The following is a 23,900-nucleotide window of genomic DNA, read 5'->3' as shown; positions in this document are numbered from 1 at the left end:
CCACACCATGCACAGCAAATTCAATATACTAAACTGGATGGAGCACACTTGAATTGCTCCCTGAAATGGAAAAAGTTTTATAGTGCTGGATAGTGTTATGGGCGAAGATAAATAGGTGTTAGACAGGTGTTTAATCTCTTACGATTGCTTGAAGTGTCAGGAGAAGGACATGTGGAACTGGAGATGGTGGATAAGTGAATAAGGATACCACAGAGGGACCAGTCCCTCCGGAAAGCATGGATGCAAGGGGAAAATAGGAACATGAGTAGGCCATTCAGCCCCTTGAGTCTGTTCCGCCATTCAGTTAGATCATGGCTGATCTATATCTTAATTCCATCTCCCCGCCTTGGTTCCTTAACCCTTAATGCCCTTGCCTAACAAAAATCTATCAATCTTAGTTTTGAAATTTTCGATTGACTTAGCCTCAACAACCTTTTGGGGGAGAGAGTTCCAGATTTCCACTACTCTGTATGAAGAAGTGCTTCCTGACATTACCCCTGAACGGCTTAGCTCTAATTTTAAGGTTATGACCCTTGTTCTGGACTCTCCCACCAGAGGAAAACTTTCTCTCTATCCACCCTATCAACTCCTTTAATCACCCGAAACACCTCAATTGGAATCACTCCTTAATCTTCTATATTCAAGGGACTACAAACCTAGTCTATGCAACCTGTGCTCATAATTTAACCCTTTTACCCCCAGTATCATTCTGGTTAATCTGCACTGCACCCCCTCCATGGCCAATTTATCCTTCCTGAGGTGTGGTGCCCAGAATTGAATGGAGTACTCCAGATGGGGTCTAACCAGAACTCTGTACAGCTGTAATATAACTTCCACCCCTTTGTATTCCAGCCCTAGTCAGATAAGAGCCAACATTCCATTAGCATTTTCAATTATTTTTGTACCTGTCCATTAGATTTTAGTGATTTCTATACTTAGACCCCTAAATCTCTCTGCTCATCCACAGTTCCTAGCTTCTCGCCATTTAGAAAATACTCTGATTTATCTTTCTTGGGTCCAAAGTGGATGATCTCACACTTTCCTGCATTGAACTCGGTCTGCCACAATTTTGCCCACTCACTTAATCTATCACTGTCTCGTTGCAACCTTCTGCTCCCATCTACACTATCTACTGTGCCACCTATCTTAGTATCGTCAGCAAACTTAGATATACGGCTCTCTATTCCTTCATCCAAGTCATTTATAAATGTGGTGAAAAGCTGAGGACAGATCCCTGGGGAACACCACTGGTCACATCCTGCCAATTTGAGTACATACCCATTATCCCTACTCTCTGTCTCCTACCTCCTAACCAATTCCCTATCCAAACCAATAGGTTGCCTCCATTTCAATGAGCTCTCATTTTTGTAAATTCTCTTATGTGGAACCTTGTCGAATATCTTCTGGCAATCCATATAAATTACATCCATAGAAACTCCCTTATCTACCATGTTTGTTATTGCCTCAAAAATTCATATAGGTTCATTAGACATGACTTACCCTTTACAAATCCATGCTTGCTGTCTCTGATCAGCTCATATTTGTCCAAATGCTTGGTCACTCTGTCCCTAATAACAGAATCTAGTAACTTCCCCACAACTGACATTAGACTGCTGGCCTATAATTTCCTACTTTAGCTCTCCTACCCTTCTTAAATAATGGAATGACATTGGGAAAATGTGCTTGGTGGTAGGATCATGTTCTAGGTGTCAGAAATGGTGGACGATAATCTGGTAAATGTGGAGGCCAGTGGGGCGGAGGTTGAGGATGAGGAGAACCTTGCTGTTGTGAAAGGAAGGGGAGGGGTAAGAACAGAGGCCTGGGAAATGTGGTGGACACGATTAAAGGTCTTTATTACTGGAGGGAAAACCTTGCCTGAAGGAGAAAAAAGGACATTTCAGAATATTTGTTGTGGAAAGTGGCGCATCAGGACAAATGTGACTGCGATGGAGAAACTGAGCGAAAGGGATGGAGTCCTTCTGGGTAGTTGTGGGAGTCTGTAGGCTTGTAATAATATCTGGAAATCCAGATTGAAGCCCATGGAATAAAAGGGGCAGTAGCAGCATTGGTACAGAATTGGCTAAGTGACAGGAAGCAGAGAGTAGTGGTAAACGGTTGTTTGTCAGACTGGAGGGAGGTGTATAGTGGTGGTCCCCAGGGGTCAGTACTAGGACTACTGCTTTTCTTGATATATTTTAATGACTTGGATTTTGGTGTACAGGGCACAATTTCCAAATTTGCAGATGACACAAAATTTGGAAGGGTAGTGAACAGTGAGGAGGATGGTGATCGACTTCAAGAGGATAAAGACAGGCTGGTGGCATGGGCGGACATGTGGCAGATGAAATTTAATGCAGAAACATGCAAGGTGATACATTTCAGTAGGATGAATGAGAGGCAATAAAAACTAAAGGGCACAATTCTAAAAGGGGTACAGGAACAGAGAGATCTGGGGGTATATGTACACAAATTGTTGAAGGTGGCAGGGCAGGTTGAGAAAGCAGTTAAAAAAGCATATGGGATCCTGGGCTTTATAAATAGAGGCATAGAGTGCAAAAGCAAGGAGGTCATGATGAACCTTTATAAAACACTGGTTCGGCCACAACTGCAGTATTGTGTCCAGTTCTGCGCACCGCACTTTAGGAAAGATGTGAAGGCCTTAGAGAGGGTGCAGAAGAGATTTACTAGAATGATTCCAGGGATGAGGGACTTTAATTACTTAGAAAGACTGGAGAAGCTGGGGTTGTTCTCCTTGGAACAGAGACAGTTGCGAGGAGATTTGATAGAGGTATTCAAAATCATGAAGGGTCTAGGCAGAGTAGATAGAGAGAAACTGTCCCCATTGGCAGAAGGGTCAAGAACCAGAGGACATAGATTTAAGGTGATTGGCAAAAGAACCAAAGGTGACATGAGGAAAAACTTTCTTACACAGTGAGTGGTTAGGATCTGGAATGCACTGCCTGAGGGGGTGGTGGAGGCAGATTCAATCATGGCCTTCAAAAGGGAACTGGATAAGTATTGAAAGGAAAAAAATTGCAGGGCTACAGGGATAGGGCGGGGGAGTGGGACTAGCTAGATTGCTCTTGCATAGAGCCGGCATGGACTTGATGGGCTGAATGGCCTCCTACCGTGCTGTAACCTTTTTATGATTCTATGAAAGCCCATCATCAGCGATAGGGAGGAAAAAGTCCAGAAAGGGAAGAGTCAGAGATGGACCACGTAAAGGTGGGGAATGGGTGGAAGCATAATAAATAAAATTCACCAGATCAGGGCATGAGCAGGAAGTTGCACCAACAGTCATTAACGTGACAGAGAGAGGCCAGGGAGGGAGCTCCATGTAGCCTACAAAAATACAAGCATAGCTGAGACCTATAGCAACACCTTTTTAGGAAGTGAATGGAGTTAAAAGAGAAATTGTCCAATGTGAGGACAAGTTCAGCCAGGCAGAGAAGGATGGTGGTTGATCGAGGTTGTTTGGACCACTCTTCAAGAAAACAACGGAAGGCTCAGAAAATGTCTAGATGAGGGTGGAGGTGGGTCGGGACTGTATGTCGATAGTGAAAAGGAGATGATCGGGGCCGGAGAATCTGAAATTGTTAAAGTGGCAGAGGATATCAGCGGAGTCACAAAATCAGTTGGGTAGGAACCGAACAAGGGGGAAGTGATAGAGTCTATATGAGGAAATTAGTTCAATGAAATTGCTTTCACATAGGAGTTCCTAGTCTCCACAGGGCTATCTGGTTGCAATGCTTAGCAAACACAAATGGGAGGGATGAAAAATTAAATGCAAATCACAATGGGCTGCAGATTCAAGCACCAGTAGGTGGAAGTTTTATCTGAACTGAAGTAGGAGTGCCTCCCACTAAATGAAACCCAACTCCATTTCAAACTGTGTGAAACTTCAGTCCTTCTATTATTTTTGAGATCATGCCACTTTTATAGCTGTGCAAGGGCTCTGCAGATGAGGGATGACCATTCTTGAAATTGGATGGTGGAAGAGAGAAAAATAGGTTGAGATTTTGGATTTGCCTCTGTGAAGAAGTCTGTAAAGTGTTCAATAACATTGTTTTAGTAATTTTTGCCAATAATTCAGATTCCAATGGCTCAAAACATATTTATACTGATTGTTAAGGGTTGCTTAAGGGTATATTTTAGAACTGCCTTATTGGGGATCAAACCAATAAGCCAAAAGCGTGAAATAATATTCAAACCAGAACATTTTCCAAGTAAGGCTGCAGCTGAAGTGATCACATTAACAATAAGAATGAGTAACTGCAGCGTGAAAAAGATCATAAAGGAGCTTCATAATCTCGAGTCTGTAAAGAATTGAAGAACATTGACGTACTGATATGATCTTCAAATTTTCAGTATATAGTACAATATTGTATAGTGCACTAAATTCTTAACGCCAACTGCAAACTGGATTGTCAATCTAAGGAAGTAATTCAGTTTAATCTAAGAAGTAATTGGCATTTTAACATAATGTTTGGTTTTTTTTTAAAAAATGAATTAGTTGATAAGTTTTTAAATCTGTGTAATTCAAATTTGGTGTGTATTTTTTGTTCTTATCCAATTAATGACTTTTAACACGTTGAGGTATTAATATAAAATTTAATAGCAAATATGCGCACTTAAATCTGTGATTTTAAAAATGTTTTGTGTCCAGAATTCTTTATAATTGTTGATCTAATTTATTTCTCTCCCTTTTTTGGCTTTGTTTTAAATGTAATCAAAATACACCCTTCACCTGTGAGTTTAAATATATGTGCATGTATCATTTTGTATTTCTGGGGTGGAAATTTTAGAAGCTTATCTTGAAAAGTTGCATAAAAATTGTTGAGATTAATGCAGCACTTGTAACACAGAACTGTTGAATGTAGTGTAAAAATGTATTTCTTAATAAGCAGTGAGCATTTTATTTGTGTTAATGCAATAGTATATGTTTTGCATTCAGGTGAAAAATACAAAAACTAGTCACCATATTACCAGTCATTTACTGTATATCTTCAGCTCATATGTCTTTATCATTATTATGATTTCATTTACAATACACTGCATGCACTGTCTTCAGTGAGCTGTGCTTTGATGAGATTAAAGTTCATTCTCAATTCTGCAGACATTCTTAAACTACTTGAATCTCTCACTGATGTAGTGAAGAAAAAGTTCTGGATTTATTTTTAGAGCTTCAAATCAATTTTTGTAAGATTACTTTTAAGATCCTTATTTTTATGTTTATGATCTCCCACCTGACAGGGCAGGTAAGCAACCTGCTTCTAGGTGCCCTGCCTTAACAGCTCCCATGATAATATGGCTGAGATCAATGACTCACTGGGAATCAGTGGCAATGTGCCACCTCCTAACACTAATATTTAAATGTTTTAACTAATTTTACTGATGTACCCAAAAATTATTTTTGTTTCCCATGTTTTAGCTGATTTAATATTGTACTAAATATACCATTCTGTCACATTATTGAAGTAAAATTGTATCCAAAACATACAAAAATAGCCACCTTTGTAAAGCCTTGGTCTCCTTATCTAGGGATGGATATACTTGCCTTAGAGATGGTGCAACAAAGGTTCACTAGATTGATTCCTGTGATGAGAGGGTTGTCCTATGAGGAGAGATTGAGTAGAATAGGCCTATACTTTCTGGAGTTTAGAAGAATGAGAGGTGATCTCATTGAAACATATAAAATTCTGAGGGGGCTTGACTGGTTAGATGCTGAGAGGTTATTTCCCTTGGCTGGAGGGTCTAGAACTAGAGGGCATAGTCTCAGGATAAGGGGTCGGCCATTTAAGACTGAGACGAGGAGGAATTTCTTCATTCGGGGTTGTGAATCTTTGGCATTCTTTACCCCAGAGGGCTGTGGATGCTCAGTCGTTGAGTATATTCAAGACTGTGATCGATAGATTTGTGGACTCTAAGGGAATCAAGGGATATGGGGATCGGGCGGGAAAGTGGAGTAGAGGTCGAAGATCAGCCACGATCTTATTACATACATACGAAAATACGAATTAAGAGCAGAAGCAGGCCATTCGACCCCTCGAGCCTGCTTTGCCATTTGATCATTTGACCTCAACCCTACTTTCCCGTCTACCTACTATAACCTTTGACTCCCTTGTTAATTAGGAATCTGTCTAACTCAGCCTTAAAAATATGCAATGACCCTGCCTCCACCGCTCTCTGGAGAAGGGAGTTCCACAGACTCACGACCCACTGAGAGAGAAAATTTCTCCTCATCTCCGTCTTAAATGGAAGACCTCTTATTTTTAAACTGTGGCCCTTAGTTCTAGTCTCTCCCACAAGGGGAAACATCCTCTCAGCATCTACCCTTTCAAGTCCCCTCAGGATCTTACATGTTTCAATAAGATCACCTCTCATTCTTCTAAACTCCAGTCTATACAGGCCCAACTTGTCCAAACTTTCCTCATAAGATAACCCCCTCATCCCAGGAATCAGTCGAGTGAACCTTCTCTGAACTGCCTCCAAAGTAATTATGTCCTTTCTTAAATAAGGAGACCAAAACTGCACACAGTATTCTAGATGTGGTCTCACCAATGCCCTGTACAACTGTAGCAAAATATTTCTACTTTTATATTCCATTCCATTTGCCTTCCTAATCACTTGCTGTACCTGCATACTAACTTTTTGTGATTCACGTACTAGGACACCCAGATCCCTCTGTACCTCAGAGTTCTGCAATCTCTTTCCATTTAAATAATATACTGCTTTCCTATTCCTCCTGCCAAAGTGGACAAGTTCACATTTTCCCACATTATACTCCATCTGTCAAATTTTTGCCCACTCACTTAACCTATTTATATCCCTTTGCAGACTCCTTGGGGTCGATTTTAGGATGGCCGAGTGGGTGCATTCGTGGCGGGGGGGCTCCGAAAGTTGGGGATTCCCGGGGCGGGTCCGGAGCCTGGTTCCAACCTGCTCACTTCCGGGTTCCCCAATGACACGCTTAGATGTGCACGCAGCACCCACATGCGGGACTCCCACCGGCAATTAAAGCCGGCGGGATCCCACTTAAGGCAATTAATTTGATAGTTCAGGTCATTAGGAGACCTGATTTGGAGGATATTTTAGGAGGGGTGGGATTTTCAGGTCAACTGAGCGTGTTTCCCGTACTGGGAAAACACTCCCAGCTGAAATGGACAGGTTGTAGCCACCAGCCTGTGGCAGCTGCAAAGATCCATTTGACAGGTGGAGGGGGGGGGGGCGTGGGGGAGAGAGACCCTCACTCATTGCAGGAGGCCACTCTGTCACTTTGGACAAAGTTTGGCCTGCACTACCCTTCTCCTAACACAAAAAATCACAAACTTACAACCTCAACCCCCCCAGTGTGCAGACACATTTACCTACCTTGCGGACCCCCTCAAACGTACATCTTCCGGATGGGAGCCACCATAGCTGCAGTCATGACCTCCTTGGAGGACGAACAGCATCACCAGCCTCGCCGGCCAAACCGTCCACCTCTGACACGTGGAGCTCCACAACACAGTGCTGTGACACATCCACCTGCATAGCAGGAGGGAGGGCTACCGCAGAGAGAGATGCGTCACAGAAGGCACTATCCTCGCCACAGGTTCTGCAGACCGAGGCTCAGCTTCCTGGACCTCTCTGAGGAGCAGTGCACATGGAGGCTCAGAGTCACTCGACACGTAGTCATGGACATCTGCAGCCTCCTTGATGCTGAGCTGCTCCCAGCTGGTCTGAGCACCATCTTATTACCTGTCGCTGTCAAAGTCACCACTGCCCTCAACAACTTCTCCTCCAGATCATTCCAGGGTGCCACCGGGATCATCGCCGGCATCTCTGTCATCTGCACAAAAGAGCCCTGCAAATACATCTGCACCCACTCTTCAGTGACACAATGGGTGGCATCAGGTGTGGGTCTTCATGGTGATCCTCAGGAAAGGGCATTATTGCACAAACCAAACAGGATTTGCAAAGACGTGGCAGTAGTGGAGATAACATTTTTATTTTTTTTTGCAAAACAAATTAAAGTAAATCAAAATCGTGACATTTTGTCTTACACCCTTGTGCATCCCCTTTGTGCTCACAAAACCTTCGCCTTACATTTACGGGAACCCCTACGTGGTGATACCCCTGTGGCTTCAGCAGAGGTAGTGGCAGGTTGCTTTTGTCCATGCCCTGACCGATGAGATGCTTTGCGTGGACGCCCTCTGGGTTTCGGTGCCTGTTTGGGCCCCTCCAAAGACTACTCCACCTGCACCTGTGCAGGGGCAGACTCGGCCACCTGGAGGAGGGGCAGCATTGCGGGTACTGGTGGAGAGGGGGGCAACGGGTGAGACGTGGGAGCGCTTTGAGTGACTTCTCCACTTCCATGTCCCCTTTCACCATCATCCCTCTCCAGGCCCAGGCCCACATCACTCCTTCCACCCTGCCGGTCGACAGTTTGGAGGACTTGTGTGAAGCCTTGGAAGGCCAGTTGTAAGGTATCTGTCAGCCTGTTTAAGGCGGCAGAATGTTGCTCACCCTGAATCCGAATGGCTGTTGTCAGGGCCTGAATGGATTCATTGTTGCGTCATGCTTGAAGCTCGATGGAGGCTAGCCTTTCCTCCATCGCAGACATTCCCGCAACCTACCAGCGACATTATCTCAAGAGATGCCTTCACGTCCCTGTGACAGTATCTCAGAGACACCCTCCTGTACCTGTGCCACCATTCCACTCAAGCAGGAGTTGGCCTCCTCCATCCTCTGCGTGATTCTGGAGTGCGCGTGGCAACTGTTCCAGTACCTCGGCAATGTGCTGCTGGCCCTCGATGACTCTCCTTTTCATGGCTGGCCCCCAGGGTTCAGCATCTGGGTCCAGCTGAGCAGAGCCTGGAGAAGAGTGCTCTCATCGATGCGGACTCTCCACGGCCGCCCCTGCCACCAGGGTCTGCTCGCGCTCATGTGCGTGGTGACTCACCATGTGCAAGTCCAACTAAGTGAGGATGGGGACCCACCGAGGTGTGTGCATCTGCGCTGGTGGATGGCTGGCTCAGATGTGACAATGCACCCTCAGAGGCTGGCAGGTCCTCTGAGGAATCTCCCTCCGGAGTCACGGTGGTTGCAGATGGCCCTGCAAGAGAACAGAAAGCAATATTAGTCATGTGGACAGATGTTGAGGTGCTGCAGATGCCAAGTGATGCTAAGATCATTCGCTATCATGAGTGCTGAGTGCTAGATTTCTGTCACCAGCCGCTTGTGCACTCCCAGTCTCGGCGTCCGCCACGGACAGGCACTCCAGCGTCCGGCTTACTTCCAATGCCTGCTGTTCCGCGTCTGTTAAGACCACCTGGTGTGGCGGGCCCCCTCTGGTCTTTGCTCAATCCCAGGCATTCTGGCATCTCTTCTATCACGGCAAAACGCAGAGGCATGATTGAGTGATGGTTGCATGGTGACCCGCTGCATGCATCGGTGTGGGTGGGGGTGAGCGTGAGGGAGATGCATGGGAGGGTGCACGTGAGACATAGCCATGAGATTGTATGAGGATTGGGTTGTGTGGTAGTGTTTGAATGGGAACTGGGGCGGTGAGTAAGTGCAGGCAAGGTGAGGATGATGAGGTTGAGTGGATGTGAGAAGTGATGCGAGAGCGTTGTGGTGGCAGTGCAGAAGGAGTTGTGTGGTGGTGGAGGTGATGTGGAAGACGGAGTGTGGGAGAATGCCTAAGTATACTCACTTTGGCTGAACTGGTTAGGTCATTACAGCGCTTCCTGCATTGGACCCAGGTTCTACACATTGCCGCTGCTGCTGACCTCCTCGGCCACCTCCAGCCAGGCCTCCTTGGTGGCGGAGGGAGGCCACCTCCTCCCATCCGATGGGAACAGAATTTCCCTCCTCCTTCTCACCCCATCGAGCAGCACCTGGAGTGAGGAGTCAGAGAACCTTTGAGTAGCCTTGCCTCTGGCCTGCTCCATACTCCAAAATTGGTTCTTGCTGCAGGAGGAGCATTGGAGGACTGCCCCTTTAAATAGGGCTCCTCCTGCTGACAGCCTGTTATGCGGGTGCGCAGTGCGCCCGCTGTGCAGGTCTGGAAAGGGAAACCCAGAAGCACGCGTAAGTACCTTCAATTAGGCTGCGATCGCGTGCGGAGCACCCCGAATTCACTGGGTGCGTTATCCATGCGCCCAGTCGACCCCCTGCTGCCAACCTGACTCCCCCCTAATATCAGGCCCCTTATGTCCTCTTCACAACTTACTTTCCTACCTACCTTTGTGTCATCAGCAAATTTAGCAACCATACATTCGGTCCCTTCATCCAAGTTATTGATATGGATTGTAAATAGTTGAGGCCCAAGCACTGATCCCCGTGGCACTTCACTCATTACATCTTGCCAACCTGAAAATGACCCATTTATGCTTACTCTCTGTTTCCTATTAGCTAACCATTCCTTTATCCATGCTAATATGTTACCCCCTACACCATGAGCTTTATTTTGTGTAGTAGCCTTTGATGTGGCACCTTGTCAAAAGCCTTCTGGAAATCCAAGTGCACCACATCCACAGGATCCCCTTTATCCACATTGCTTGTTACTTCCTCAAAGAACTCTAATAAATTAGTCAAACGCGATTTCCCTTTCACAACGCCATGTTGACTCCGTCTGATTGCATTGAGATTTTCTAAGTGCCCTGCTGTAACCTCCTTAATAATAGATTCTAGCATTTTCCCTATGACAGATGTTAAACTAACTGGCTTGTAGTTTCATGCTTTCTGTCTCCCTCCTTTCAGGAGCGAGATTAGAAAACATTTCTGCACACAAAGGGTGGTAGAAATTTGGAACTCTCTTCCGCAAACGGCAATTGATACTAGCTCAATTACTCAATTTAAATGTGAGATAGATAGCTTTTTGGCAACCAAAGGTATTAAGGGATATGGGCCAAAGGCAGGTATATGGAGCTACATCACAGATCAGCCATGATCTTATCAAATGGCGGAGCAGGCACGAGGGGCTGAATGGCCTACTCCTGTTCCTATGTTCCTATGAATAGAGGAGTTGCATTCGCGTTTTTCTCCTGATTAGCAGCTCTTTTCAAGGATATTTTTGTGTTATAATGGATGGGGGTGTTGTGCTGGCCCCAAGAATTCTTTATGCGGCTCTGTTTACTTCGAACATATAGGGCGTCATTTAAGCACCCGCTATCGGGTGCGTTCCTGGCGGGGGGGCTCCGAAAATCGGAGAATCCCGGCGCGGTACCGGAGCCCGTCCCGAACCCGCGCACTTCCGGGTTCCACGCTGACGCGCCGGCGTGCGTGCGCAGCCCCCGCTGGTGGGAATCCCGCAGGCAATTAAAGGTAGCAGGGTTCCACTTGAAGGTATTTATTTAGGTATTTCAGGTCATTAACTGACCTGATTAAAGGATTATGTGGGATTTTAGAGCAAACTGGGACTGTTTCCCACACTGGGGGAAACACTCCCAGTTCAAATGGACGTGTTGCAGCTGTCAGCCTGTTGCAGCTGCAAAGGTCCATTTGACAGGTGGTCGGGGGGAGACCGTCACCCATTGCAGGAGGCCACTCTGTCACTTTGGACAAAGTTTGGCCTCCACCACCCTCCTCCTGACAGTCAAAGTCACCAACCTGCACACTTACCCCGGGGTCCAGAGACATGTACCTACCTTGCGGACCCCCTCAGATGTACATCTTGCGGATGGGGGCCGCCGTAGCTGCAGTCATGACCTCCTCGGAGGGCGAACAGCATCACCAGCCTCGCCATCCACGCCGTCCACCTCTGATACGTGGAGCTCCACAACAGAGTGCTGTGACACACCCACATGTACAGCAGGAGGGAGGGCTATCGCACAGAGAGATGCATCGCAGAGGGCACTACCCTCGCCACAGGGTCCACAGACCGAGGCTCAGCTTCCTGGACCTCTCTGAGCAGCAGTGCACACGGAGGCTCAGAGTCACTCGACATGTAGTCGTGGACATCTGCAGCCTCTTTCATGCCGAGCTGCTCCCGGCTGGCCCGAGCACCATCTTCTTACCTGTCGCTGTCAAAGTCACCACTGCCCTCAACAAATCCTCCTCTGCATCCTTCCAGGGTGCAACCGGGGACATCGCCGATGTCTCTCAGTCATCTGCGCAAAAGAGCCCTGCAAATACACCTACACCCACTCTGCAGTGACACAATGGGTGGCATCAGTTGTGGGTCTTCATTGTGATCCTCAGGAGAGGGCATTATTGCACAAACCAGACAGGATTCGCGAAGACATGGCAGTAGTGGTGCCAATATAATATGTAATGTGAGTTGGTTAGAAATTCAATATAAGTAACACCCGTGACAAACCCTCAGACACCCTTGTGCATCCCCTTCATGCTCACGACACGTTTGCCTTACGCTGCCTACTGCACATATGTGATGCATGCCCTGTGGCTGCAGCACAGGTAGTGGCAGGTTGAGTGAGGCTGGCCGTGAAAGAGATGCACAAGAGGGTGAGTATGAGAGAGAGCCATGAGATTGTATGAGGATTGTGCTGAGTGGTAGTGGCGGGATGAGTACTGGCGAGGTGAGTCGGTGCAGGTAAGATGAGGATGAGGTTTGAGTGGGTATGAGGGGTGATGTGACAGAGTTGTGTTGGCAGTGCTGAAGGAGATGTGGGGTGGGGGCAGTGATGTGGCAGACGGAGTGTAGGGGAAAGACTACGTGTACTCACTTTGGCTGACCTACTGAGGTCATTGGAGCGCCTCCTGCACTGTATGCAGGTGCGCGATATGTTGGTGGTGCAGGTGACCTCCTCTGCCACCTCGAGCCAGGCCTTCCTGGAGGAAGATCTCTGTCCTCCCCCTCCTCCTCACCCCATGTATTGATACCTGGAGTGAGGCATCATTAAACTGGGAGCAGCCTTCCCCCTGGGCTGCTCGATGCTGTAATTTTTGCTGTTTGTTGCAGCATCTGTCAGTGGAGGACTGCCCCTTTAAATAGAGCGCCTCCAGCTGACAGACCTTACCGCGCATGCGCAACCCGCCCGACGCACAGATCAGCAGTGGGGAACCCGGAGGAGCAGGTAAGTGGATCCAATTAGTGGATTGGATCCTACAATCGCGTGGGAAACTGACTAATTTCACCGGGCGCATTACCCACGCTCCCGATAGCTCCCCCCCCCCCCCCCCGGCGAGAACCCGCAGTCCTGCTAACATCGGGCCCATAAGTACAATAATTCATTTCCTTGAGGTACTTCACTTTATCACTTCATCGCTTCTGGTAAAGGGTGTATACTATTTTAAACAGTATTAGTACTGTAAACATTCATATTGAAGTAATTTACTTAACTGTTCTACTGTACTCATCGGTAGTAATGTGAGCCCATTGCCAGAGAATCTACAGTTTTCGTAGTCAGATAACCTGTGACAGTAGATGAATGGAGTTCATATCCATGCATTCAGATAACCTATGAATTTGAACAATATTGATTACATTGTGCAAAATAAAAGTGTAAGACAGGATATTAGTGCAACAATAAAGTGTAATCCCAATTTCAGTCTATTCTTCTTAACTTTAAATTGCTTTCTTCAAACTTTCAATTTAAATTGACATTAAACCACCTTCCATCCTTCCATTGAAAACGTATTGCTTAATTCAAGCCTCTTAATTTGAATTAACCAATAACTTTAAATACAAATTCCTACTCCTTAAGGTTTCTGACCAGTGAAATCTGCTGCGTAATTCAAATTCAACATGGTTCAAGCCGGCCAGAACAGCTAACCTTCCTGGGTTATATGACGTTGTCTTGCTGGAAAGAATAAAAGGATTTGTCCGAATTTGAAACCAATCCCATTTCTGTATCACGGACTTCCACTTTAAAAGCCACCACTCAATCGACATTCCCACAGAAAGTGTTGGCAACTGGGTGCACGATAACATTCCAATTTCATGACATTTATTTCATAAGCTCAAAGACTTTTTTAGTGCTGGTGAAACTGGCCTTTTTATGCAAGCTGCACCAAAGCAGAGTGCTGACGATACAAAGCTAGGTGCAAAAGTAAGCTGTGAGGAGGATGCAAGGAGGCTGCAATGGGATATGGACAGGTTAAGTGAGTGGGCGAGAAGGTGGCAGATAGAGTATAATGTGGGGAAATGTGAAATTATCCACTTTGGTAGGAAGAATAGAAAAGCCGAATATTTTTTACAAGGTGAGAGACTAAGAAATGTTAGTATTCAGAAGGATTTGAGTGTCTTTGTACACGCATCACAAAAAGTTAACATGCAGTTACAGCAAGCAATTAGGAAGGCACATGGTATGTTAGCCTTTATTGTAAGGCTAAGAGTAAGGAGTCCTTGTTGCAGTTATATAAGCCATGATGTGGAGATGCCGGTGATGGACTGGGGTTGACAAATGTAAGGAATCTTACAACACCAGTTTATAGTCCAACTGTTCTTTTTGAAAATCACAAGCTTTCGGAGGCTTTCTCCTTCGTCAGGTGAGTGTGGGATTCCATGGAAGGTTACCGCATTTATAGTCAGAGAACAATACCTGGTGATTACAGATAATCTTTCCAACTGCCCGTTGTCAAGGCAATCAAAGTGTTCAGACAGAGAGATGTTACCTACAGGACCACCGAATATACAAACGGCCAGAACAAACGACAGAGAGAGAGAGAGAAACATCAGAAAGGAAGAGTAAGAGAGAGAATGACCCGTTGTATTAAAAACAGATAACTTTTTTTCGCTGGTGGGGTTACGTGTAGCGTGACATGAACCCAAGATCCCGGTTGAGGCCGTCCTCATGGGTGCGGAACTTGGCTATCAATTTCTGCTCGACGATTTTGCGTTGTCGTGTTCCGCACCCATGGGTTCATGTCACGCTACACGTAACCCCACCAGCGAAAAAAAGTTATCTGTTTTTAATACAACGGATCATTCTCTGTCTTTCTCTTCCTTTCGGATGTTTCTCTCTCTCTCTCTCTCTCTCTCTGTCTTTTATTCTGGCCGTTTGTATATTCAGTGGTCCTGTAGGTAACATCTCTCTGTCTGAACACTTTGATTGCCTTGACAATGGGCAGTTGGAAAGATTATCTGTAATCACCAGGTGTTGTTCTCTGACTATAAATGCGGTAACCTTCCATGGAATCCCACTCACCTGACGAAGGAGAAAGCCTCCGAAAGCTTGTGATTTTCAAATAAAACAGTTGGACTATAACCTGGTGTTGTAAGATTCCTTGCAGTTATATAAGGCACAGGTGAGGAGAGATTGAGTAGAATGGGCCTATATTCTCTGGAGTTGAGAAGAATGAGAGGTGATCTCATTGAAACATATAAAATTGTTAGAGGGCTTGACGGGGTAGGTGCTGAGAGGTTGTTTCCCCCGGCTGGAGAGTCTAGAATTGTCTCAAGATAAGAGGTTGGCCATTTAAGACTGAGATGAGGAGGAATTTCTTCACTCGGGTTGTGAACCTTTGGCATTCTCTACCCCAGAGGGCTGTGGATGCTCAGTCGTTGAGTATATTCAGGACTGTGATCGATAGATTTTTGGACTCTAAGGGAATCAAGGGATATGGGGATCGGGTGGGAAAGTGGAGTTGAGGTAGAAGATCAGCCATGATCTTATTGAACGGCGGAGTGGGTTCAAGGGACCATATGGCCTGCTGCTGCTCCTAGTTTTTATTCGTTCATGGGATGTGGGCGTCGCTGGCGAGGCCAGCATTTATTGCCCATCTCTAATTGCCTTTGAGAAGGTGGTGGTGAGCCGCCTTCTTGAACCGCTGCAGTCCATGTGGTGAATGTTCTCCCACAGTGCTGTTAGGAAGGGAGTTCCAGGATTTTGACCCAGCGACGATGAAGGAACGGCAATATATTTCCAAGTCGGAATGGTGTGTGACTTGGAGGGGAACGTGCAGGTGGTGGTGTTCCCATGTGCCGGCTGCCCTTATCCTTCTGGATGGTAGAGGTCGCAGGTTTGGGAGGTGCTGTCGAAGAAGCCTTGGCGAGTTGCTGCAGTGCATTCTATAAATGGTACACACTGCAGCCACAGTGCGCTGGTGGTGAAGGGAGTGAATGTTTAGGGTGGTGGATGGTGTGCCAATCAAGCAGGCTGCTTTGTCCCGGATGGTGTCGAGTTTCTTGAGTGTTGTTGGAGCTGCACTTATCCAGGCAAGTGGAGAGTATTCCATCACACTCCTGACTTGTGCCTTGCAGATGGTGGAAAGGCTTTGGGGAGTCAGGAGGTGAGTCACTCGCCACAGAATATTCCAGCCTCTGACCTGCTCTTGTAGCCACAGTATTTATATGGCTGGTCCAGTTAAGTTTCTGGTCAATGGTGACCCCCAGGATGTTAATGGTGGGGGATTCAGCGATGGTAATGCCATTGAATGTCAAGGGGAGGTGGTTAGACTCTCTCTTGTTGGAGATGGTCATTGCCTGGCACTTGTCTGGCACGAATGTTACTTGCCACTTATCAGCCCAAGCCTGGATGTTGTCCAGGTCTTGCTGCATGCGGGATCAGACTGCTTCATTATCTGAGGGGTTGCGAATGGAACTGAACACTGTGTAATCATCAGCGAACATCCCCATTTCTAACCTTATGATGGAAGGAAGATCATTGATGAAGCAGCTGAAGATGGTTGGGCCTCGGACACTGTCCTGAGGAACACCTGCAGCAATGTCCTGTGGCTGAGATAATTGGCCTGCAACAACCACTACCATCTTCCTTTGTGCCAGGGATGACTCCAGCCATTGGAGAGTTTTCCCCCTGATTCCCATTGACTTCAATTTTACTGGGGCTCCTTGGTGCCACACTCGGTCAAATGCTGCCTTGATGTCAAGGGCAGTCACTCTCACCTCACCTTTGGAATTCAGCTCTATTGTCCATGTTTGGACCAAGGCTGTAATGAGGTCTGGAGCCAAGTGGTTCTGGCGGAACCCAAACTGAGCATTGGTGAGCAGGTTATTGGTGAGGAAGTGTCGTTTGATAGCACTGTCAACGACACCTTCCATCACTTTGCTGATGATTGAGATTAGACTGATGGGGCGGTAATTGGCTGGATTAGATTAGTCCTGCTTTTTGTGGACAGGACATACCCAGGCAATTTTCCACATTGTCGGATAGTTGCCAGTGTTGTAGCTGTAATGGAACAGCTTGGCCAGAGGCGCAGCTAGTTCTGGAGCACAAGGCTTCAGCACTACAGCCAGGATGTTGTCGGGGCCCATAGACTTTGCTGTATCCAGTGCACTCAGCCATTTCTTGATATCACGTGGAGTGAATCGAATTGGCTGAAGACTGTTTTCTGTGATGGTGGGGATATCGGGAGGAGGCCGAGATAGATCATCCACTCTGCACTTCTGGCTGAAGATGATTGCAAACACTTCAGCCTTGTCTTATGTTCTTATGTTTTAACCTTCATCAACAAAAAATGATCAGGTGGGGAAAAAAGCTAAACACTGAATTACTGTCCTGGTTTGTGCTAGCATGATTGAGTGAGAAAAGAAAGCTGCAGGTGATTGGGAAATCCTCCAATGTCTTTGTGGTGCTGTAACCTACAGACGCAGCAAAAAGGCACAGATGACTGGTGTTCTTTTTGTGAAGTGGCAAAAAAACTGAACCACGGCATTGTAAGGCAGAAAAATCTCCTTGATAGTTGACAACTATGGGCCTTATCTAAAGTGGCTATATCTAAAAGCACTCTAAATTGATCCAATTAGCAGAGGGCGTAGCTGCATCTAAGCATCCCACCCAGACACCAACATCCAAATCTGAAACAGTGAACCTTTGAGTGCATAAGTTTTCTGTATCTGTTGTCAGACATGAGCTCTGAAGCCATTGATAGCATTGATGAGGTAGTCTTGATATCTGCATTACTATCTGACCTGGAAATTGTCAATGCTCTGCAGGAGGTTGCTTCTACTAGTCGGGGAGAATGAGAGGATCCAGTGAGCAGATGAAGGTTGAGGGATTAACCTTGCACTACAGCCGTGGTTTCCAATTTTGTACAGTTGCTGAGCAAATCGCCAGCATTTCTCTGTGCTTGTTACTTTGCGGACAAATGTGCTATCAGCAGAAAGAAAACTACAATTAATATTTTGCAGAATGTCTGAACTTTGTATTGCATAGCTTGTACAGTGCTCATGTTTCAATAATGTGCATTTCAATAATAGCTTTGCTGTTTTATGGTACTTTTTAGTGTTCCTGTAGTGTTTTGTTGTGCTATTTAATTAACATTGCTTAATTCAAACAAAAATCAACGTTGAATTAATAGGAATGTACTGTGTGTGCAAAATGTGCTTGTACTATTTCACTAAAATAATAAAAATTGTGATTGTTTCTCCGTTCTCTTCCTTCCTCCTCCATTTTGTTTCTTTTTCAAGTCTTTCACCATCAGGCTGTTAGCTTTAATTGAGACATCAAGTTGATCTGGCCAGCAGACGTCTCCGTTGCCATCAATCAGCGGTGCTCTGCTCTGGGGTTGCACAAGTATCATTTTAAGCATGGTGAAATGGTGCAGCAAAGTCTATTTTTCTCTTAGGACAGCACACCTTTTTCTATGGCATTCTATCAAACAGCTTGACGGAGAATTAACAAAGTTCAGTAATCTTAAATGGGCAGATTTAAATGATAAGAACATAAGAACATAAGAAATAGGAGCAGGAGTAGGCCAATCGGCCCTTCGAGCCTGCTCCGCCATTCAATAAGATCATGGCTGATCTGATCCTAACCTCAAATCTAAATTCATGTCCAATTTCCTGCCCGCTCCCCGTAACCCCCAATTCCCTTTACTTCTAGGAAACTGTCTATTTCTGTTTTAAATTTATTTAATGATGTAGCTTCCACAGCTTCCTGGGGCAGCAAATTCCACAGACCCACTACCCTCTGAGTGAAGAAGTTTCTCCTCATCTCAGTTTTGAAAGAGCAGCCCCTTATTCTAAGATTATGCCCCCTAGTTCTAGTTTCACCCATCCTTGGGAACATCCTTACCGCATCCACCCGATCAAGCCCCTTCACAATCTTATATGTTTCAATAAGATCGCCTCTCGTTCTTCTGAACTCCAATGAGTAGAGTCCCAATTTTCTCAACCTCACCTCATATGTCCGCGCCCTCATCCCCGGGATTAACCGAGTGAACCTTCTTTGTACTGCCTCGAGAGCAAGTATGTCTTTTCTTAAGTATGGAGGCCAAAACTGTATGCAGTATTCCAGGTGAGGTCTCACCAATACCTTATATAACTGCAGCAATACCTCCCTGTTTTTATATTCTATCCCCCTAGCAATAAAAGCCAACATTCCGTTGGCCTTCTTGATCACCTGGTGCACCTGCATACTAACTCTTTGATTTTCTTGCACTAGGACCCCCAGTACTTTCCAGTTTCTCGCCATTAAGATAATAACTTGCTCTCTGATTTTTTTCCTGCCAAAGTGCATAACCTCACATTTTCCAATATTGTATTGCATCTGCCAAATCTTCGCCCACTCACCCAGCCTGTCTATATCCCCTTGTAGGTTTTTTATGTCCTCCTCACTCTCTACTTTCCCTCCCATCTTTGTATCATCTGCAAACTTTGATAAGTTACACTCGGTCCCAGCACCGACCCCTGCGGAACACCACTGGCTACTGGTTGCCAGTCCGAGAATGAACCATTTATCCCAACTCTCTGCTTCCTGTTAGATAACCAATCCTCCACCCATGTCAGAATATTACCCCCAATCGAGTGATTCTTTATCTTGAGCAATAATCTTTTATGTGGCACCTTGTCGAATACACTATGTCCACTGGTTCCCCTTTATCCACCCTGTACGTTATGTCCTCAAAGAACTCAAGCAAATTTGTCAGATATGACTTCCCCTTCATAAAGCCATGCTGACTTTGTCCTATTAAATTATGTTTATAAATGACAATGTGCAGCTCTGTGATGCAAACCTACAACCTACTGATTGAAATGGGAGGATTCTGCTGCATATGTAGGAACATAGGAACAGGAGTAGGCCATTCAGCCCCTCGTGCCTGCTCCGCCATTTGATAAGATCATGGCTGATCTGTGATCTAACTCCATATACCTGCCGTCAGCCCATATCCCTTAATACCTTTGATTGCCAAAAAGCTATCTATCTCAGATTTAAATTTAGCAACTGAGCTAGTATCAATTGCCGTTTGCGGAAGAGAGTTCCAAACTTCTACCACCCTTTGTGTGCAGAAATGTTTTCTAATCTCACTCCTGAAACGTCTGGCTCTAATTTTTAGACTGTGCCCCCTACTCCTAAAATCCCCAACCAGCGGAAATAGTTTCTCTCTATCCACCCTATCCGTTCCCCTTAATATCTTATAAACTTCAATCAGATCACCCCTTAACCTTCGAAACTCCAGAGAATACAACCCCAATTTGTGTAACCTCTCCTCGTAACTTAACCCTTGAAGTCCGGGTATCATTCTAGTAAACCTACGCTGCACTCCCTCCAAGGCCAATATGTCCTTCCGAAGGTGCGGTGCCCAGAACTGCTCACAATACTCCAGGTGCGGTCTAACCAGGGTTTTGTATAGCTGCAACATAACTTCTGCCCCCTTGTATTCTAGTCCTCTAGATATAAAGGCCAGCATTCCATTAGCCTTCTTGATTATTTTCTCCACCTGTTCATGACACTTCAATGATCTATGTACCTGGACCCCTAGATCCCTTTGGACATCCACTATTTTTAACTTTTTACCATTTAGAAAGTACCCTGTTCTATCCTTTTTTGATCCAAAGTGGATGATCTCACATTTGCCTACATTGAATTCCCTTTGCCACAGTTTTGTCCATTCACCTAATCTATCAATATCCCTTTGTAATTTTAAGTTTTCATCTACACTGCTTACAATGCCACCAATCTTTGTGTCATCGGCAAACTTAGATATGAGACTTTCTATGCCTTCATCTAAGTCGTTAATAAATATTGTGAATAATTGAGGCCCCAAAACAGATCCCTGCGGGACTCCACTAATTGCTGCGCTGTCCTTGTACATCGGATTTTTTTTCTCTTCAGGATAAGTTTTCTTCTTTGAGAGATATTTTTTGTTTTCTTTCCCCTTTCAGTCTCTTGGCAAGCATTATCTCCAAAGGTGTGCGCAGGCAGAAGACTTGTTCCCAAGCCTCTTCTTGTGCAGCTCTGAAACCAGCCAATGGGATGTATGTAAAAGCAGCTGTAGCTTACGCTCTTGCTAGATTGACTTTTTTTTAAACCCATTCTCCTTTGGCTGTTGCTCATTTACAGGTCAACTTTAACATGTATGTTGATGATACCCAGCTCTGCTTCTCCACCAGTGATTGCCTCTGTGCTATTCACTTGTTTGTCTGACGTCAAATCCCAGATGAGACAATTTGTTCCAGCTCAGTATCAAGAAGTCCAAAATCATTGTCTTTGGTCTCCCCACAAACTCCACTGACTCCATCCCCCTCCCAGGGCATGCACTCTTGGCATCTTGTTTGACCCTCAATGCTACTCTATGGAACTCTCTCCTAAATCTCTCTGCCTCTCCATCTTGTTCTCCACTTTTTAAAAACCTTCTCAAAAGCCATCTCTTCAACCTAGCTTTTGGTCACCCCTCCTGATCTCTTTCATCCAGGCTCAGCGTTTGTTTTTCCCTATGCCTATTTGTGAAGCATCTTGGGACATTTTTTATGTTAAAGACACTATATAAATGCAAGTTGTTCCTGTTGCTCTTTGCCTCCTGGTTGGTTGATAATTTTAAATGCGAATTTAGAATATGTAAAACCCATATAGGATTGTGATCTTGAGTGCCTCTGCAGGAACTATTTTGCATTGTCATTTACTGTGAATGCCCCTTCCTGCCATCTGTCAGTTATTTCCTTAATTGCTGTTTGCTTGCTCCTCTCCTTCAAGTCTTTTTATTTTTGTTTTCCTTTTCTCTTTTCCTCTTTTGCTTTCCTTGTCTTTCCTTTTGTCTTTTTCTTTTTCTCTCTCTTTTCTCTCTCTTTTCTCTCTCTCTCTCTCTCTCTCTTCCTTTCCTGACCCCTACTAGCTGCTATCTGCTCTGATTTTATTGAGTTGAGGCACTCTCCTTTGGTCTCAACATTCCAGCATTCCCACCTCCACACAGTGGACATCAAAAAAGTTTTTAAATGCAACTAGTATTTTTAAAACAAACATCAAGAAAAGAAAAAAGCATCTGAAGATGGCATGTGTCAACTGTCCTTTACCTCTAGTGTATGGGAGTTTTATATCTTGGCGTCCTTGTGAAAGCAACAACCATACTGCTGGGTTTCCTTTTTTTAAGTAATTGACTGCATTTGCTATGTATTATTACCATCTTCATCTTGTACTTTTAATTTATTTTGTAGCTAACCTCACTGGATACAGAGAAAGAGTCGAATTAGAAAATTTTGAGCTACTGAAGGTTCTGGGAACGGGAGGTGAGTTTCGGGCGAAGCTTCTTTTATATCACTTTTTAACTTTGTTATATAATATCTTGTTAGCACATAGTTATCCCTGTGACTTTTTTGTGTGCCCAATGTGCTTAATGCATTTATGTGAAAATAATGCAACTGACCTTGCTGGTTAAAAATGTTAGGTTTCAGGGGACTGGTTGGTGCAGTGACTTTGCCTATTGTCCTTTCATCTTTGGTACCTGGATTCCATTTGATTCCCAAAGTGATGGGATGAAACTTTTTTTTTCTGTGAGGTTCACAAAATAAGTTGGATCGTTTCAACGCAGTTTCTGGCGAGCGAGAACTGACCACACAAAATTACCCATCACTTTTGACACAAGTTGGCAACTCAGAAAAGCCATAAGTGTAGTAAATGAATCCACACTGTTGTAGAGGGTGCTCTGCTGTGACTTAGAGCTGGGACATGCTATTGAAGCAGTGCAGTACCCAGCTACAGTACACTGACTCTAATTGGTTGTTGCTGCTGGATGTTGGAAAAGTGGAAGGTCTAAACAGTTGACCAGACAGTTTTTCAAAAGGAGAGAGAAATTAAACATTGAAGTGTCAATCCACGTAAGATCTCCTATGATCTGTCTTAACAATGAGTCAGAGGCCTTGGAACAAGCTTTTTCTTTTGATCAGATAAATGGCATGTGACATAAGGCAATGTTAACAAAGAGAAACTACTTACAAAATCAGAGTGAAGAAGAAAATGTTAAAAGTAGTAATTACTTTCTTCAGACATGTATGTCCTATCCAACAGAGTAGTTTGCAGGTGTGTGTACTTGACTCAGTACAAACACACCCTTGCTAAACAAATTGTTTGGACAGCTACCATAACAAAAAATTTCATGTATGCAAGGCACTAAATTTCAGTATAAAGTCTCCAGACATTTTTTTCTGGTAATTTTCTCCTTTACTGAAAACATGACCCCTTCCTGTGGTACAGTTCAACAGGCACCAGGTGCCCTCCAGTACTTTGCCCAATTGGCCATTATTCATCTGTGAACCTCGACTGTGAATGTTAGTAGGCTGTTTCACCTCAAAGGGACATAATAGCCACATCATGTCCCAATACATGCATTTCCAGCACGGGTTGCTGGATAGGAATCAGAAGTAGGAACCCTGGTTGAGTTTCCTATTTCTATTCAGGGCACCAAGGCCAATTGTAGAATCCCCCGCCCCCCACCCGCCAACATTATCCTTCTGCTGAGAATAGCTCGCTTAACACAGATGGAGGATTGACTTTTTGAAATATTCGTGGTCTGTATGGGTGAGTTACTGGATAAAGTTGCTGAAGCATCAAGCGCTCTCCTGCGAATAGCTGTAGTACATCGGATCACAGATATTGGCACATTTTGGTGAAATACAGTCAAGGAATGAGTTTGTTTCAGGATTTCATAACATGCTTTCTCCCACACAAATTAGGAATGTAAACTGGGTACAAGCAGTACAGATTGCAGTAAACTTTTCATTCTATATTAATTAGATGCAGCAAGCTATTTGCAGGAAAAGTCAACATTGAATATCTGTG

At 45.0% G+C, this 23,900-nt stretch overlaps 1 protein-coding gene across 1 annotated transcript in view; it reads left to right on the top strand.

The window, feature by feature from the left end:
- Nucleotides 1-23,900, top strand: part of LOC137324576 (ribosomal protein S6 kinase alpha-5-like) — a 108,002-nt gene that overhangs the window by 44,139 nt on the left and 39,963 nt on the right. The window contains exon 2 of the mRNA XM_067989018.1: nucleotides 22,280-22,351. Coding sequence (XP_067845119.1) covers nucleotides 22,280-22,351 — 72 coding nt within the window. The remainder of the gene's footprint in view (nucleotides 1-22,279; nucleotides 22,352-23,900) is intronic.

Source organism: Heptranchias perlo, chromosome 8, assembly GCF_035084215.1.
Source record: "Heptranchias perlo isolate sHepPer1 chromosome 8, sHepPer1.hap1, whole genome shotgun sequence".
Taxonomy (NCBI): domain Eukaryota; kingdom Metazoa; phylum Chordata; class Chondrichthyes; order Hexanchiformes; family Hexanchidae; genus Heptranchias; species Heptranchias perlo.
This window is presented reverse-complemented; position numbering and strand designations above follow the sequence as displayed.